This window comes from Tetrao urogallus (assembly GCF_951394365.1).
Source record: "Tetrao urogallus genome assembly, chromosome: 1".
In the NCBI taxonomy this organism is placed as follows: Eukaryota; Metazoa; Chordata; class Aves; order Galliformes; family Phasianidae; genus Tetrao; species Tetrao urogallus.
The window spans coordinates 91,078,034-91,095,474 of NC_136813.1; the positions used below are offsets into that span (position 1 = coordinate 91,078,034).

A 17,441-nucleotide genomic window follows, 5' to 3' on the forward strand; every position below is an offset into this window, starting at 1 on the left:
TTCACCGTACACTAATTATCTTTATCTGAGGTGAAATGTTTTAATAAGGTGGTGGCTAACACAAATTATAATGTAAAGTCTCTCTTCAAGACAGGACTAATTCATTTTTGAGAATTTTATTTTGGTAGACCAGCAGATAAGTTAAATGAATTTCCTAATTTCAGTCCAAACACCCAATGCAGTCATTTTGGAAGATGTAGAGGTACAAAATGACTAGCTAGAATGTCTGTGCCACTGAATAATGGTAAAGGAGTAAACATAATTTGGAGAGTTGAAAATAAACATACTGTTTTCCTAATTTCCAGGTCAAATGATTGCCAATTAGTTGTTACTCTTTTATAAAAAATTACATGATAGTGGTAAGTTAATACCTTTTTCTTTGTAACTGCAGTTGGATAAAAATTTTCAATAAATCAGAAATACATGCTCAATTTTGCCTAGTAAGTTCTAATAATAAATATACACAGGATAACACCAAAAATTAAAAAAAACAAAACAAAAAAAAAACCAAAAAACAAAACAACCAACTTGGAAAATACAATCATCATTTAAAAATGCAGTTCAGTTATTCATCATTCTAGGTTAGATAGGTTGCTCAGTAAAACAATTTACCAAAGGTAATCGTGTGAACAAAACTGAGTAGATAGGATAATATCCATTCCTTTTACTGGGCTTCTCCAATAGTGAAGAGTCGAGTGAAACAACTGCAGTTGCAAAGTCCCATTAACTACATGGAGAAATTCTACTGTTTGCATGCCTTCAGATAAGCTATCAAAATGCTCAAATTACAGAGGAAATAAAAAAAAAAAAAAAGAAGAAAGAAAGGGTCATCATCTACTGTGAGAATGTCTCCAGTCAATCACTTGAGAAATAATAAAGTATTTGAGAAATTAAAAGTAGTGCTTTTAAAAGAAGGCTGTCATTTAACACCATGTTTATATCTGAGCATAGTTTTCAGATAAGGTATTAGTTATCTTCTACTTACTATACTTTCAAGTTACTGGTAGATGCAGTGTCAGAATACCTAGTACAAGCCAAGTTTGTACTTAGTTCTTTGGATCTGAGCAACAGAACAGTTGGTTTTCCTTAATAGTACCACTCTAAGATAGCTTTTCACTCAGAAATTTTATCAACTCCTCCTTTTGTCTATATCTTTTCAAAATTTGTTAAGCTATAATCACAGTTCTGTTTGTACATGAAGGGTGCCTATGTGCGCCTGAGATGCTTTCTGCTAACTTTAATTCCAGACATGGCTTCAAAATGGGTAGGAATCTTATTTTCTGAACAGTGGGAATTATTAAACTGGAACTTAAATTGTATTAAAAGTCTAAAACTTGAGTATGAAACTGTAAAGAGGTTGCTTGATTAATTACAAGTGAAGGTTCAAAGAACCGCTTCAGAAAAACTGTTTTATTTCACAGGTCATTGGAATAAGTGGAATATTAATAGAAGGGAGGAAATGTATGCACATTATGAAACATGATTAAACATAATATTTTTAAAAATTAGAATAAGATCGCGCACTTTCGTACTGCCAGGCCATTTTGAACACTTTTTAAACAGCCTTGAAGAAAATGAAATTCTCTAATCTGAATTGCATGTGAAATACAATTGACCAATATCTATCACTTCAACACTGGCCTTGGTAAGAGTAAATATGTCACAGAGAGATAAACAGTTAACTAAAATGCTTGGATACACATCTACTGAGTAGGAAAAAACAAGATCACTAAAAGGTAATCAATTTGTCTGAGAAAGATTGATATTTTTGTGTACTGCAATACAGCATTGACAAAACTGTCTATATCCCATTATGGATATATCATAAAAAGGAATATTGATTATAGCCATGCATCATATACACTAGGCATTATGATTTACTGATCTAGTTATATCTGGTAACAGAAATCGGAAAATCTGTGAGGTCTACTGGAGACAAAATAAACAGAACCTGAAATGTACCTGTTGTTTTAACTTAGGAAGTTTGGAAATGGTTTTGTGATTGAGCCATTGAGGCTTTGTTGAAATACAGTAATTGACTCATGATGATGAAGTGGAAATTGATATAAAGACTGTATAATGGTTGCGTGAATAGACCGCAAGCTTCTGGAGTTGAGTCACATTAGTTCTCCATTTGTTATAATTTTCCATTTGTATATTTATATAGAAACCAATACTCTGATTTATACATTTAAATCCAGATGACATTTTGTATTTTACCCATAATCTTAATCTTCTAAAATGAAAGTTTCAGTTTTAGTTATTTGATTTCTTTGTGTAGCTTGCCTTTTCAGGCACGTGACAGCTTCTGGAGAGGTCTGAAGATTTAACTGTAAGAAATTTAGATGTAATTTCTTCTATCCACTGTCTTCCCTTTGCTTGGTAAGAAAGAGTCAGGATAGCTAAAGGTTCTGTATGGTTTGCTTATGGACTAGCTAACATATTGGGTGAATTTCCTGTTTTGTTTAATAAACAGTAGGAAGTTATCAAATATTTACATCTTATAAGTAGGAATTATAGTTATCTGATAAGATACAGTATTGGAGGCTATGAGATCTTATTTTGAACCTCACTTAAACAGCACAGTACCCTACTGCTGTGAACCAAATTGCTGAACGAGCAGAGCAGTGTCTCATCACAGCTCTGTTGTCAGAGGCAGCTTGCAACCTTGCAAAAACAGGATCAAAGACGAGCAAAGGACGTTACAAACAAAGTGACAAAAATCACATTTTTTAATTACGCTGAAGGCTGTACTCAAAGTTATGCTAAAAAAATCAAAAATACATTCTGTCTGTAAGAGGCAAGTCAAATTTTGCCCTCAGTTCCACAATATTAAAGCAAGGACAGAGTGTAAAAAAGGCAATTTCTTTTGATGAATTACTTGATTAAGTTCTGATTCAACTTTTATTATATCCTGTAACATTTAACACAGAGTGGCACTAGAAACATTAAAACAGCTATAAATCTTGCATATAAAAGCATGAAATCTCACTGCTGTGTTCAACAGTCATGCAGTTTCTGGCCATTCCAAAAGTTCTGCTTCATTTCTAGTCGTTAATTGCATCTGAGAACTGTGCAAATGCCGCCCGTTCTGTTTGCCTGAACATGATAACTAGTAGGCATTCATATACTTGATTTAACTGACAGGCACCTAGACGTGGCATACGGATGTGATTTCTGAGCAATTGATACATTACAGTTTCTTTGCATGCAAGAAGCAATTGTGCCTTAGGATGCAAATCATATTAAAAACTGGGAAGTGTTATCATAGACTGCAGAAGACCCAGGATTGACAGCGCGTTCTTAGCTCATCCCTCTCTCCGGTTTTTGAAGAAATCTTTGGTTTCTGATCAGGAAAGGAATGTCACCCATCTGTCTGGACATGCTGTAGACACATGTGACATAGCTGCCTCAAAGTAAGAAATTAAATGATGCTCGTTGGACTCTAACTCAAATGTTTCACTTTTATTTAGAGTAAATAAAATAAATATGATTATAAGAGATAGAATTTCATATAGAATTTAAAATTCATGTAGACTGTGTCTCACGAAGAGGGTCCAAAGAACACCTTCAGAATTGAAGGTCAACTCTGCAAAAGAGTCCTTGATTCCTGTTTATAATTTAAATCATTATTTAATGGTCTAAGTGACGCTTAAGGTAAACAAAGACTATATGCACTTATCTGCTACCCTGAAGCTTAAGTATACACCTGTGCAGCTTGTAACATCTTTTGAGTTCTTTTTTTTAATGGAGAACACCTCTTTCAAAAGTGAGTTGGCATTTTATCATGCAGAACTGAGATTTAGGTTCCTGATACTATTTCCAAATCTAATGTATTTTCTCCTTTACGCCTTTATTGACGATCATATCACGTTAGCAGAGAAGCAGAGCACTTGATGTGTAATCAATAAATGTGAACATTTCACAGAAACAAATTGCCCTCTGAGGAGGAATGGATAGCTAAAGATCATATTTAAAAAAATGTTCCATCTTTACGAATAGGAGATGGGAGTCATGTCAAAGTAATAAAAAGGCAGAGTAGAAAGGAGATATATAACAAAATGCATTTCTCTGTCTTTTTCCTATCCTAGGTCTATTATAACAGCATACAAAAACCTCAAGTGTTTCACTGTTTATTGCTAAAGTTTTCACATATTCCCATGTCAATAGTGTGGAAAGTCTCATAGAAAGATCACTGCCACTGTAGTTTATTTTTCTTTCATTGCTTAACCATACTTAGAAATCCCAATTTATTTACAGAAAATTCTAGATTAATCTAGATTCTAGACTTGCCTGTGGCACATGGTGATAGCACAGCCTCTGAGATAAAACCTTGCAGACTCAGAGCTGGAATTCAGATGTAACGTGAAGGAGAGACATCATTTTCTTAATATAATGATTTTTAATGCATCTTTCATTATGTCATCTGTCTACAACAAATTAAATGAAGCGAATATCAATGTGCAGAGGAAAAGCTTGTAATTTAAGAATTAAACAGCTGATGCACATGAAGAAACTGCCATCATTTATCATAAGCTTTTCTTTGAAGAATTTAATCCAATGTGGGAGTTCCCAAAAATAGGTTATGAAAATCATCTGCAGTTTGAAATGCATGAGTTTGTTTCTTTTGTAGTTAAGCATTAGCTTTTGGAGAAGGATTATGTGAGACAGATAAATCTCATTTGAAAAAAAAGTGAGCATTCTGGAAAGCCTACATGATAAAGAAAGCTTCAACTGTTCAAGTTCAGTAGAGGGTCAAATTGAGGGTTAAAAGGGGGTTCTTCACCAGAGGGTGGTGGGCATGGAACAGGCTGCCCAGGGCAGTGGTCATGGCCCCAAGTGCCACAGTTCAAGAAGCATCTACATATGCTTTCAGACATACGGTCTAATTTTTGGGTGGTGCTGTGTGGAGCCAGAGCTGGAATTTCCAAATTGGGATATTCTATGATTCTGAGTTAGTTCTGCACATTGATCCTGCCGCAAAGAAGAAGCATTACTCAGTGCAGAGAATCATCATGGCTTTATAGCCTGATGTACAAAATCTATTACTTTAATTTACTCCTGCAGCTAATGCTTAAAATAAGGAAAGCATGAATTCACTTAGCTATGATACAACAGGCAAAATGCTATCTACACCAACTACTATGCTATACTTCAAATACATAATACTCGTGCGCACATTGCACTACAAATTGTTTATTAGCTCTCTATGACTGGGTGCATTTTTCCTGAAAGAAATTTTTCCTCCTGCTTTTAGAGCCATCCTCCTCATGCCATCAACACCTGTGACAACAGGCAGGAATCAGGAATCACTATTAGGAATTATACGCCTTGTTTTTTACTTGGGAACTTGCTTACAGGTCTTCTTCACCTGTAACCTGCCCAAGAAACCAAATTATTATGACAAAAGTCCTTCTTTCACTTATCTCTTCCTGAAAAAATCCAGTTTTCCAGGCCCAGAGTAGCAGAAGCAGCACCTAGCACATGCGACTAGGAAAAGCAGAACTGAAGAGTTTAGAAAGCTTTGGTGATTTGGGATGGTTAGCTACCTTCCCTCAAGAAAGACCTCCTGGGGATCCCATTCAGTACTAGTTGCCAGTCATTATCCTTCCTCATGGAAAATTTTCAAGGTCCTGGGCTGAAGTAAACAGTATCACTCCAGGGATGTTATTGGCTTTAGACCACTTTAGTTCGACATTCAGACTTGAAGCTCGGACAGAACTTTTTGATTTCTTTTATGCAGTGCAAAACTGCCCAGTCATTGGGTGCTTGTGATACATACTTTATTTTCTCACTGCTTTTCTATATGCAGTACGATACATATGCAGACTGTCACACATTTGTGTCTGCTAGTAAAAGATAAAACATTGAAGAGAAGCTAGATGAAGGAACAAATGGAAGATGCTATTCTAAATCAAAATAAAAAAACAGTCTAGTTTAAAAAAGTGCATTTAGAAGTGATTGAATGCCATAGCTAATTTGAAATGCAATATTTGATGTGGGTTTAGAGTAGTAGTTCCTGATAAATGGAAAAGTGTTTTTGTGTTTTCACAGGCACGATGGGATGGCTTGACAGGGCGCATAACCTTCAACAAAACCGATGGCTTACGGAAGGATTTTGACTTGGACATCATTAGTCTCAAGGAAGAAGGAACAGAAAAGGTAAGCAAAACAATAACAGAAAGCTACTTTGGCAGTTGCATGGGAAAGTCCATTTTCCTCAGCTTGAATCTCCTATATTTGGGGTAAAAAAAACACTGTGACATTGAACAGAGCTACTAAGATTTTAAAAATTATTTTAAAATGTGTACTTCAAAATGTGCATTTTGAAGCACTGGATGGGAATTTTGGATTGGTGATGTTACTACTGAATGTCAGTAATTATTCTAATTGCACACTGCTACTGTAACTTAGAGCAGTAAGGTTATATATGTACATGTGTGTATATACATATATACATAAAACTTAGACTTACACGTACTGCTTTTAAAAGGTGCAACATGAGGGAGAGAGAAAAGCAGATGGAGGAGTAATAGCCTCAAAAAGTTTTTAGATGGTAAAAAATCTTGATGTTTTTGAACATGATCAATAGTTTTGCCCTTACATCTCTAACCACTTATGATGGGTTATTCTGAACAGGTGACTAAATTAGCTGTCATCTTTATTTGAAAACAGAAAATTCTGCATAGTACAATTCCAGAAACTGGTTCTGCATTAAAAAAAAAAAAAAAAAAAAAAAAGGTCAATTAAAATTCACGTTCTTCGAGGAAGTTCAAGGAAGCATGCCTCAGAAAAGCAAATTTGAAGTCAACAGTTCTTATTTCCCTTATTTACCACATACAAGTTGTATTGAAGATGCAGAGGGGTACGGTCCTTGAGTCCAAAATGAACCCAGTAGCCAAGGACGTTTTTGGCTTTTCTCCAAAATAGCTGCTGCTAACATGCAAACCACAGCAGTGCCAGCCAGGAGCTGTGCTGGAGAACAGCAGGGTCTGTGGATTCCCAGAGAGAGATGGGATGGTCTTGCCGTGCTCTTGGACAGCCAGCATGGTTTCCCAATGAGCACTGTAATGGGCAGCTACTGCAGCTGTCTGCAGATCCCCAAGGTGAGTATCACCAGCTCATGTCAGCTAGAGGCTGCGTTGTCCCTTGCTCTGGGTACGCTGGTTTGACTCAGTGATGCTTTCTGTGGGTTAATTGAGACTTTAAATGTAATTGCTCCCACACAGCTCTCCAGAATCATTTTCTTTTCATTTTTAATGAAGTGCTCTGTTTATTTTTCTCTGTACCAAGGCTGCTGGCGAGGTTTCTAATCATTTATATAAAGTGTGGAAGAAGGTTTGTACACAGACAGGTGATGCAAAAAACCTTTGGGTTGTGTCTTCAGACTCATCCATTGGGTTTTGACAGTAACCCTCAAATTAAATTGCAGTTTAGAGACAACAGTCAATCTGAGAATGTGAATTGTAGTACGATAAGTTTTGTCCAAACTTGAAATACTGTAGCCCTAAATAATAAAAAGACCTTGGCAGGAGTCAGACTTTTCATCAGGAACTTTTTTTTTCACAATTATTTTATTTCTTGGAAGCTGAGCCTTTCCCTTCTTTAAGTAGAACTCCTGGCTTCAGTGAAGCAGTCCTTTTCTCAGCAGTTATATTTTCTGATTCACCTCGGATTTACCACGAGTGGTAAATTTACAACATTTCAAATGTCTATGAGCACCAGCAGCAGGACTGTTTTAACATGCAAGGAATATTTTTGCCTCCCACAAGAACACATACTGTGCAGGCAATGTTCTAGCATCATTGACTCAAAATTTTGACAAGCGTGTTATTAACTCCTTACAGAAAATAATATAGATGATTAAGTGGATGCTGTCATTCACTAACATATGGAAATTTGAACTAAGCTTGTTTATAGAAGATGAAAATTCACAAATTTCAGTTCCCTTTTGACATAGGATATCTCTGCCTGGTGGATAAGGCACCAAAGCGGGAATCAGAGACCAGCTCCATGAGCCGTTCCCTGCTGGAGGTACAACCCACAGTTCCCTGTACCACAAAGTCACCATTCTGTAAGGAGAAGATTACAATTGTGCTTACTGTGCTTAAAGTGTTTTGGATTCACAAGCTGAAAATTACTTATAATACTTAGAATTGTATCTTTTTTATATCTTTTGCACAGCTCTTATTATTTCCTCTCCCACACACACAATTAAAAAGAGTTTTGTTGTTGTGTTTTTTAATACTATGGAGTAGAACAGTGTAAAATATCCCACAGTGCTCTTTTCTTGTTCTTGTAAAGGACATACTTAGTACCTTTGTTTTAATATCAATCAATGGGGCAAAGGCAAAAGGACTCAATCTTCCTCATTCCCGGTGAACAGATCATCCTACCTGACATGCAGAACAGTTTTGAATCAGTCTGGCTTTTGAGTCTAGGCACTTCATGTTATGCTGAATTTATTTAAGTCAAATTACAATTGGTTCAAAACGTAGATTTGCTGAGAAGGGCATATGACAACTCTCAAACTTGTCCCTAAACTGCAATAAATCTCCTGGATTCACCATAGTGATGTACTGCCTTGGCCTCATTCTTCCAGTGCCCCTCCGACCTCCTCCATTGCTCTAAACAAGGTTGACCTCTGGTGTCATCCTTATCTTCAGATGTATAGTGTTCTCCTGGTGTATTCTGTATGCACTGTGACTGTGTTGTTCCATGTTCTTCATGGTTGTTCTCTTCCCTGCTGTCAGCCGATAAAAGCAAATCAAGTCAGTATCAACAAGCAGAAGAGCTTTTGATTAAATCAGGCTCCCTGGTGCAAATTCAAGGGCACTGGTTATTCACTATGTTTCTGGTGCAGACTATCATAATATATAACATCAGTTCCCCAACATGATCTAACTTTGGAAACAAAGGGAATGCTTGAAAAATACTTAAGGGGGAAAAAAAAAAAAAAGACATGACTATCCCCAAGCATACTTTGGAGAAAATATTTATGAAAGACAAGAGCAGTGGCACTCAGGGACACAAACTCAAACTTTGTATGAAATGATACACTTATTAACTTGAATTGACAATCAGCAAATGCAAATTAATCTGCTGGGTTTGGTACAAAGGAGAAGCATTATCTACCTCAGTTAGAAACCAAAGAAAAAGAGTCCTGCCTGGATCTGATGATGGAGTTTCTGGTAGTGGGCATAGACCTTCATTACACAGGACAAGTCAGTGGATAGTGTCTTAGGCTTCCTTGTCAGCTTTGTGGGCAATCTCAGGAGGGGGAATCTGGAAGTTGATCTCTCCTGGGTAGAGCTGAAGCATGCTGGCAGAGTGGCACAGCAATGCAAATGGTTCAGTGGATGAACAATGTCAGTCCCCCAAGCCATCTATCTGGTGCTCTCCACAAATGTCCAAAATACAAACCAAGCTGAGCAAGCTCCTTGTCTGAGGTTTTCTCACAGCAGCTCTCAACCACGCTATATATGTAAACCAAAGGTAAAAAAATCTGAAGATGCTTTCAGACTGCATTTTTGTTAAGTAAATACTTATCTGAATAGATCAACTCCAAGGTTACAATTTCTGTCAGCATAAAGTAGAAGTCTAAATCCACTGAAATAATGGAGGTCTTTCCCTTCAGGCTTCAGATCAAACAATAAATACCACAATTCTTCACTGTTTCCAGAGTTAGAAAGGAATTAAAAATCAGTTTTGCCTTTGGTCAAGTATATTTGCTAAACAAACACTTTCAGGGGGTGAGATGTTTTTACCTTGCTAGCTCTGTCATGTATAGTAGTCAATAAATAACAGAATAATCTTTACTAAACTTGATGAAGGCATAACAGAAGCAAAAGGCCACTGCATCCATCAATCTGCTTCAACATATTTATTCAAGCTTTTAATCTCTTGCATTGGAAGACAGAGGTCTGGATGTATGTTTCAACTCTACCATTTACAGAAGTAAAAAAATCCATAAAAATAGACGTTTGACATTTTTTAGCAGGAAAGGAAGTCAACATGTTCTACTGTGTAGAAAATTGGCTAATACACAGCTGTATTGACATACCTGATAGTCTTACAGAGAATCAAGTTCAACATGCTCTTGAAAGAGCAGTACATTCCCTGTGTTTTCTAAATGTGACAATCAACCATTCGTTGTTGCTGCCTTATGCAGATCTACAGCTATATCCCTTCTCTAGCATCTTGTACTGCTGCTGTCCCTTTCTGTGGTGACTAGAGCCAGTGCACAATGACCAGGCCACGAGCATTTAGAGAAATGCTGCATTCACTCAGACTGCTCACTGTGACCAGGCAGAATTTCACCTGCTCTCTTCTGTGTAGATCGGCGTGTGGAACTCCTACAGTGGCCTTAACATGACGGACAGCAACAAGGACAGATCAACCAACATCACAGACTCATTGGCTAACCGGACATTGATTGTCACGACCATTTTGGTAAGTCTTGCTGGGCAGAACTGGAGTCCCCACTCATGGTGCAGTTTGCAGGCATGGCCGGTGTTGTGCCATGGGGCTCTACACAGCCACCATGATACCTCTGCCCTGCACTCCACTGCTGCTTTCTTCCATACTAAAACACACGTACGTAAAATACTCCATTTTCAAACAAATTTTTGGATGTAGATTCAGAACCAGCATAAGTTGTCATCCGTCCATGCAGTGGACTCAAAATACCCCACTACCAGTAAAAGACTCTGGGATACCTCTGTCTTCAAAACAGTTTAGCTTGCTTCAATATTTCAGAGATGAATCCTGCATACTTTTCTTCCCAAAAGAATTCTTCAATATTTCAGAGATGAAAGCTGTATGCTTTTCTTCCCAAAAGAATTAACACACATAAATGCTCAATTTTATAGCCACTGCTTGTACATCCTTTCTTTTAACTGAGAGTTAAATGAAGAGGAATGAAAGAAAGCAACAAACAGTGGACAGACTGATTGAAGTATGTCCTTATTATGATAAATAGAAAATATGAAAATGTTTTTCCAGCCATTTGCCCTGCCCCATAGTTCCTCTGTGGTAATTTGTGCCACTTTTTTTTCCCCCCAACTATCCCATCCAATCCCTCAGGGGAAGAGCTCAGAAACTCCCTCTATCCTTCTTTTCTATTGCCAGAGGTCATTTTGCCACACTAAATTGCAGCAGCATTTTCCCCCAGACCTTTTCCTAACCAAAATCCTTTAGAAAGAAAAGAAACAAAATAGTTTGCAGTCTACTGCTGTTTTCATTTTTCTCCTCTGAATGCTGGTTCAGCTCACAGCTATATCAAACGTTAGAGGATTTTTCAGTAAAGATACATCTTTTTTTCTTGAAGATTGTCAGATTTTAGGTTCCGCTTATGATTCTTTTTCCATTTTTCAGGCTTCTCCTTCCTGCTCCTTAGGGTAGGACCATGTACAGATCTTGAATCTAATTCTGAAGCTGCTAAGTGCTGCTTTAATTAAAGCCCATGGGAGCTATGAATGGTCTGTTCTACTGACAATTAGGGCCCTTATGCTTATCACTAATTGATTCCATGATTTTGTTAACATACCTCGAGTAGTCTTTAATGGACATAGTAAATGACTGGCATTCATCTAATTGCAATACATTAATAAAACATTCACACAATTTAGAGAAACGTATATTCTGAAAAAAATCTCATTTATATTGCTATTTCTGCCGTGTTTTTCTATAGGAAGATCCCTATGTTATGTACAAGAAGTCTGACAAGCCTTTGTATGGAAATGACAGATTCGAGGGTTACTGCCTGGATTTGCTAAAGGAGCTGTCAAATATTTTGGGCTTCATCTATGAGGTCAAACTAGTTTCTGATGGTAAATATGGAGCCCAGAATGACAAAGGAGAGTGGAATGGGATGGTCAAAGAACTCATAGATCATGTAAGATTGAATCATTCTCTCTTTATTTTCCTTTCAACTGTGGTGTTTTATGTGAAGGCAGTCTACCTGAAATGTTTGCATTAGTTTGTAGACTTTTTGAGCCACTGGTCAGTCCCACTGCCTCTGATTAGAATAAGAAATCACAGCAGTACATCTGAACTGGCAGTTGCTGTGTGCTAAGGGAAACCCTAAGAGCAGTGAGTCAGTGGGTGCTGGGTTCTCACAGATTATGCCAGCCTCTTGGTTACAAGCTCTTGTGGCAAAGGCAGAACTCACAGCACACCTCTGCCCTGTGACAATCTGTGAACATCACCTTCCCAGGAATTGAGCTCCACAGGACAGGGCTTCTCCAGGGGCCAAGTGCTCAAGCATGGTCAGACCTTCCACACACAGAAAACATGAGGATCCCTCACATACAGAAAAAGGAATCAGAATGTAGAAAACTACTACCCAGTAGTACCCTAGCACTGTTCAGTTTTGTCTTGCTTTTCAGTTTTGTAGTCAAATTTAGCTTCTTTTTTAACACTCCAAGGAAAAAAATGGAAGGAATAGTAGTGTGTTTGCACAAAAACATGAAAAAGAACAAGTATTTTCCCATTTGTGTTTTCAGAAAGCTGATCTGGCAGTTGCTCCTCTCACTATTACTTATGTAAGAGAGAAGGTAATTGATTTTTCCAAGCCCTTCATGACGCTGGGAATCAGTATCTTGTACCGGAAGCCCAATGGCACAAACCCTGGTGTTTTCTCTTTTTTAAACCCTCTTTCTCCTGATATTTGGATGTATGTTCTCCTAGCCTGCCTCGGAGTCAGTTGTGTCCTCTTTGTCATTGCAAGGTAAGTCAAAGACATAGTTTTAGATGCATCAGTATTAACCACCTCTCATGCCATAGGTGTTGAATGGGCTTTGCAAAATAGCTATAATACTGTCCTAAGGGTGTTATCCAGTCTAAAACATAATGTTTTAGAAAATCTCTTGGTATTTGCACATCAACACTGCTATCACTTTAACATATTGCAATGTGATAAGATTTAACTTTCCTTAAGGGCTTAATGGAGAGAAAAATGTGATGAAATAGGTCAGCCTTTCTTTGCCAGTTTGCAGTACCTCAGAACTTGTTAAAAAGTAGTTGGTATTAGTTGCATGTAAGCACTTTTCTTTTTCCACTAACAGTGCATACAGTTAAAAGGTAAGGAGAACGTGAACAAATTTTTGCTGAAGGATGCTAATTAGCTCAGCTCATTTCCCTTCGAAAACACAATATAATGTACCTAAGATCCTGGGGTATTTTCTGCAAAGAGCTACGTAACCAATGCTCTCTCCCATAGCCATCCTGAGCTGCAACCTGCACTGCCTGTCAGTGACAGGTTCCCAGTGAAGTCCCAATGCAAAAACGGTAGGAAACGAGCAAACACCACTTTTCTGAAAGAATCTAAAGCTTATAGTGTTCTCAAAGCACTGAAAGTGTGCCTGAAAGCTTCTGACCAGTGTTGCGCAGTCATACCACAAGTTATACTTGACCAGCAGAGCAGTCTACGCCCTTAACATTGAACTTTACTTTAAAAACACAAGACATTTGATATGGTTTCACAAGCCAGCTACAAGCTACTTGTCATGGCCTCAGGGACTGTGGACCATGAGTCAGTTGCTCTGTGGCTTTGAGCAAGAGAAAGCCAAGCATGAAAGAAAATGAACTTAGAAACTTGTCAGAGGGAATTGGTCATTTGAGACATCTTTCTTCCTGTACTTTTCAGTAAACATAAACTCTGTTAACTGGCATAGTTATTGTTGCTTTCTTCAAGTAATGACGTTGGAATTTCATTTCCTACTTTTAATCTCATCCTATCCTTTGTTTTTTCCTTTTCATAATTTAAATGCTTCACAGATATTTATTTTTTGGATCATTTTACTTAGGATCACTAAGTCTTCTTCCACTTTCATTATGCATTTTTTTGCAAATAGCAGTGTATTCTACATTAATATGGGAAAACAGACTGAGAAAACATTGATACTATAAAATACAAGAACTGACAGGATGTATCATTGAAAACCTATCCTTTCACATCATAGCAAATATAACATGGAAATGCTGCAGTTTTTATTGCAAATTCTACTTTAAAGAACCAGCAATAATGTATGCATTCCAAATATATGCACTTATAACCCTCTTTCAAATATCAAAATGACAGCAGTCTGAATCACTCATTCTGATACATTCTGCCTGACTTTCACATGTGTGTGAGCCAAGTCAAATGGAGCTTTTACTACTTTTCCACCAGTTCACTCTTCTAATCAGAAGACACTGTGAAACCTTCATTCAGAGGAATAGTTCTGCTGAGAGTGATTGGCCTTGGGCATACATTTCTCTGTAGTCCGTTGAACAAACCTAGTTCTTGGAGGTCAGCCTATGTGAAAGCTTCAGCTGTTTGCATGCTTCTATAGCAGTGCCAAAGTACAGAACTTTGTGAGATTTACTTTTTCGTTTAAATTTCTGAGAATGTGAAGAGGGAGAAAGGAATTAGAGGATAAGAGGTCATGAGTTAACTTATTGGTGTTGGCCCTATATAACAGAGAAAGTTCATCCTGCCTTGGCAGTGATGGGATTGTACACAATTAGTCATGGCTTCCCACAAGCTCTTGCAGTGGCTCACTGTACCATAAATAACAGCTCTTACTGTACGCAAATCATGATCTCACTCATGACTAATATTAATTCTGCTCAATCATGACAGATTGCAGTTGTGTCCCAAGACTGAAAACATCCTCTCCACCTCAGAACAGGCAGAATGGGAAATGAAGCCCAAATTATCCTCAGCTCTTGTAGTTATTTTAAAAAAGAACATCATCAAAGCTGAAAGAATACATAAACTTCAGGGTTCTCTGCCTGCTTGCAGAGCTTCCTACTCACACACATATGGCTGGGAAAAAATCAAATGAAATGGAAACACAGTACTCATAGATCATCACGTGAAACCTGTCTGCTTTACTCTCTTGGCTGTTAGATATTGCTCCAAATCACAGTGCAGCTTTTGGGTAAATCCGTAGCTCTGGCCTGTGTTACTGTGTTCTTTTTCCCCTAAACCTTTCTAAAAAGCAGAAGTTCTAGAAGTCTAATTTCCCTACAGATTCGTGTCTCATGTTGGACTGTGATTACAAACAGAAGGTTTGCTTGCTTGTTTGCTGTCCTTGCAGTTGAAGGATTTATAAGAGATCCCTCGCATATGCATTAACAGCTATGGCACATGCTGGGAATTTGTCCTGCTGTTGTTCCCTGGTAGGAAGATTTATCAAATATTTCAGTAAATATTGACTAGAACAGTTTTAGGAATTTCAGGAATCATCTGCTTTTTAACACTGCCATAGTAAATTAAACATTTAATGGTGTTTTGACATCAGTTCACAGAAGAAAAATACTTGGGAATATCTTCATGGACTGAGGTAATTTTCCTGCTCTTTCTTCAGATTTTTCAGCAGCTGAACCATTTCTCTTTGAGTATTTTGTAGCCCTGTCATCATCACATTAATTTTTAAACTCAAACACTGACATTTTTATCACTGCTAAAGGTTACAGATCGACAAAGCTCTTTTCCTAAGCAGCACACTGAATGAAGAAGGCATTTACTGCCAAGATTTCCCTTTACTGCTATGTCAAACTCCCTGTGCTCTTTGCATCGCTGATGGTAGAACTGAGGTAACTATCAGTCACACAAGGTGAATAAAATCATACACACCCTATGTAAAAGGTGCTTAGGTGACCTTGAACATGTTGTTTGTAAGGAGGAGAAAACTAAAGGGAAATGACCAGAAAAACACCAGACTGACTGTGTGATGAGATAGAGCAGAACTGTAATCCAGCCTCTTCTTGGTGTTCAGCTCAGCACACAAGAAGAAAACCGCCTTTTTTTTATATATTTAAGATGGAAGTATAACATAAACCTAGTATCCCATTAAACTATACGTTTGTTGTGATAAAAAGTCTTTCTAGTTTGGCAGAAAGAGTTTTGCTGCCAGAATTTCATTGTTGCTTTCTATCAACCACTGTTTGGCTATTTTGGTGATGGAGACGTTTGTCCCATCCCAGCCTGGGTTCTCCCTCCTGGTCAGGCCCTAGAGCTGTTTGCACATCTTCTCACTGTCCTGTGGGAGCATGTTTTTGCCCATGTGTGCACAAACTGAGCTGGGAACCATTTCATTGCTACACAGAGGCTTTCTGAAACAGAACTTGGTGACTCTCTAATTGGTATATGCAGAACAGTTGTAACTTGAGTCTGAAAACCATGTCTTCTGCTACAATTTTTAACCGCTATGATACTAGTAATGCTAATATTGCTCAGATAATGGCATCCTAAGCTGCATACTGTTTCAATTAGCAAGTTCATGACTACCAGAGTTCATTACTTCAGCTAAGCAAGGCGCTCTGCTTGCAACCGTGCGTAAACTCAATGCTTAATTATATTGTTGAAACAGTAATTAAAATGTATTGGCATGACATTGTCAATTAAAGCTATAATCATAAACTTCATGAAAAAGTATGCAGCGAGCCATGCAGCAGAGGGAAACAACAGCAGGCAAGACACCCTGGGGAGGGGTGGTCTTCAAAGTAACTCTGCCAAGTGTACTGCCGACCAGAATGGGTATAGTTTGCATTTATAGTTGCATTTATAGTTTGCATGGGGAATAGAATAGAATCCTTCCATTTGAGGCAATCGCCCGCATGATTGTTTCCACACAGCATGGCCCTATGGCTTTCAGGTTCTGCAGTTGCTCCACAGCACTTTCCAGCTGCTGGCAGCCATTTTCCCTGATGCCACGGCAGCTCTGTGAAGGCATTCCACATCGAGTATCTCGACCAGCTGAAAATGGATGCCTTGAGAGGTCTTTTCTACCTTCACTATTCTTCAAATACTCTGTCGTAGAGCAGTGCTGGAGCTTCAAGCAGTCTCCCCACCTTTTAGAAGGTCTACCTGGGAGCAACGTAGGCTGCAAAGCACTGAGAGAGTTGAGTCCTCCCAGCAACACCAGCCACAAAATGTTGGGGGATTCGAGCCTCTCCAGCAACCTCAGCTTTGAGGGCAGTGACCAAGGAGCAGCAAAAGTAAGGACGCAGGTCCAGCGCTAGGAACAAGGCTGTGACATTCTGCTCCACAGCTTGCGTGAAGCAGCTGCTGGACATCCTGCAGACACCCTTTCCACTGAGGTTTCCTTTTTTTGTGTTTTCTTCATTAATCTCCTCATTTTGTGCGTTGTTCAGGTCTGCTGCCACTGTATTTTATTTGATGTTTACAAATTGTTTCTGTTAACTGCCACAGGTTTACACCCTATGAATGGTATAACCCCCACCCGTGCAACCCAGACTCAGATGTGGTGGAAAACAATTTTACTTTACTAAATAGTTTCTGGTTTGGAGTTGGAGCTCTCATGCAGCAAGGTACATCGGTTACACTTCGTTATTGCACACGTCCCACAGTCTGCTCAAGGGCTTCTGTGCTGGTAAACTCCACCCTCTGTAATTACAGATTATACTGTAAAACCTAATCTCAGAACCAA

General features: G+C 38.3%; 1 protein-coding gene across 2 annotated transcripts in view; it reads left to right on the plus strand.

The window, feature by feature from the left end:
- The window catches only part of GRIK1 (glutamate ionotropic receptor kainate type subunit 1), a gene marked incomplete at both ends in the record, with an annotated part of 155,975 nt that overhangs the window by 114,812 nt on the left and 23,722 nt on the right, over positions 1-17,441 (plus strand). The window contains 6 exons of one of the 2 annotated variants that reach the window (XM_079537845.1): positions 6,055-6,162; positions 7,294-7,338; positions 10,339-10,452; positions 11,693-11,896; positions 12,507-12,730; positions 17,204-17,322. In XM_079537845.1, coding sequence (XP_079393971.1) covers positions 6,055-6,162; positions 7,294-7,338; positions 10,339-10,452; positions 11,693-11,896; positions 12,507-12,730; positions 17,204-17,322 — 814 coding nt within the window. The remainder of the gene's footprint in view (positions 1-6,054; positions 6,163-7,293; positions 7,339-10,338; positions 10,453-11,692; positions 11,897-12,506; positions 12,731-17,203; positions 17,323-17,441) is intronic. The other variant, XM_079537846.1, reaches the window with a different exon arrangement.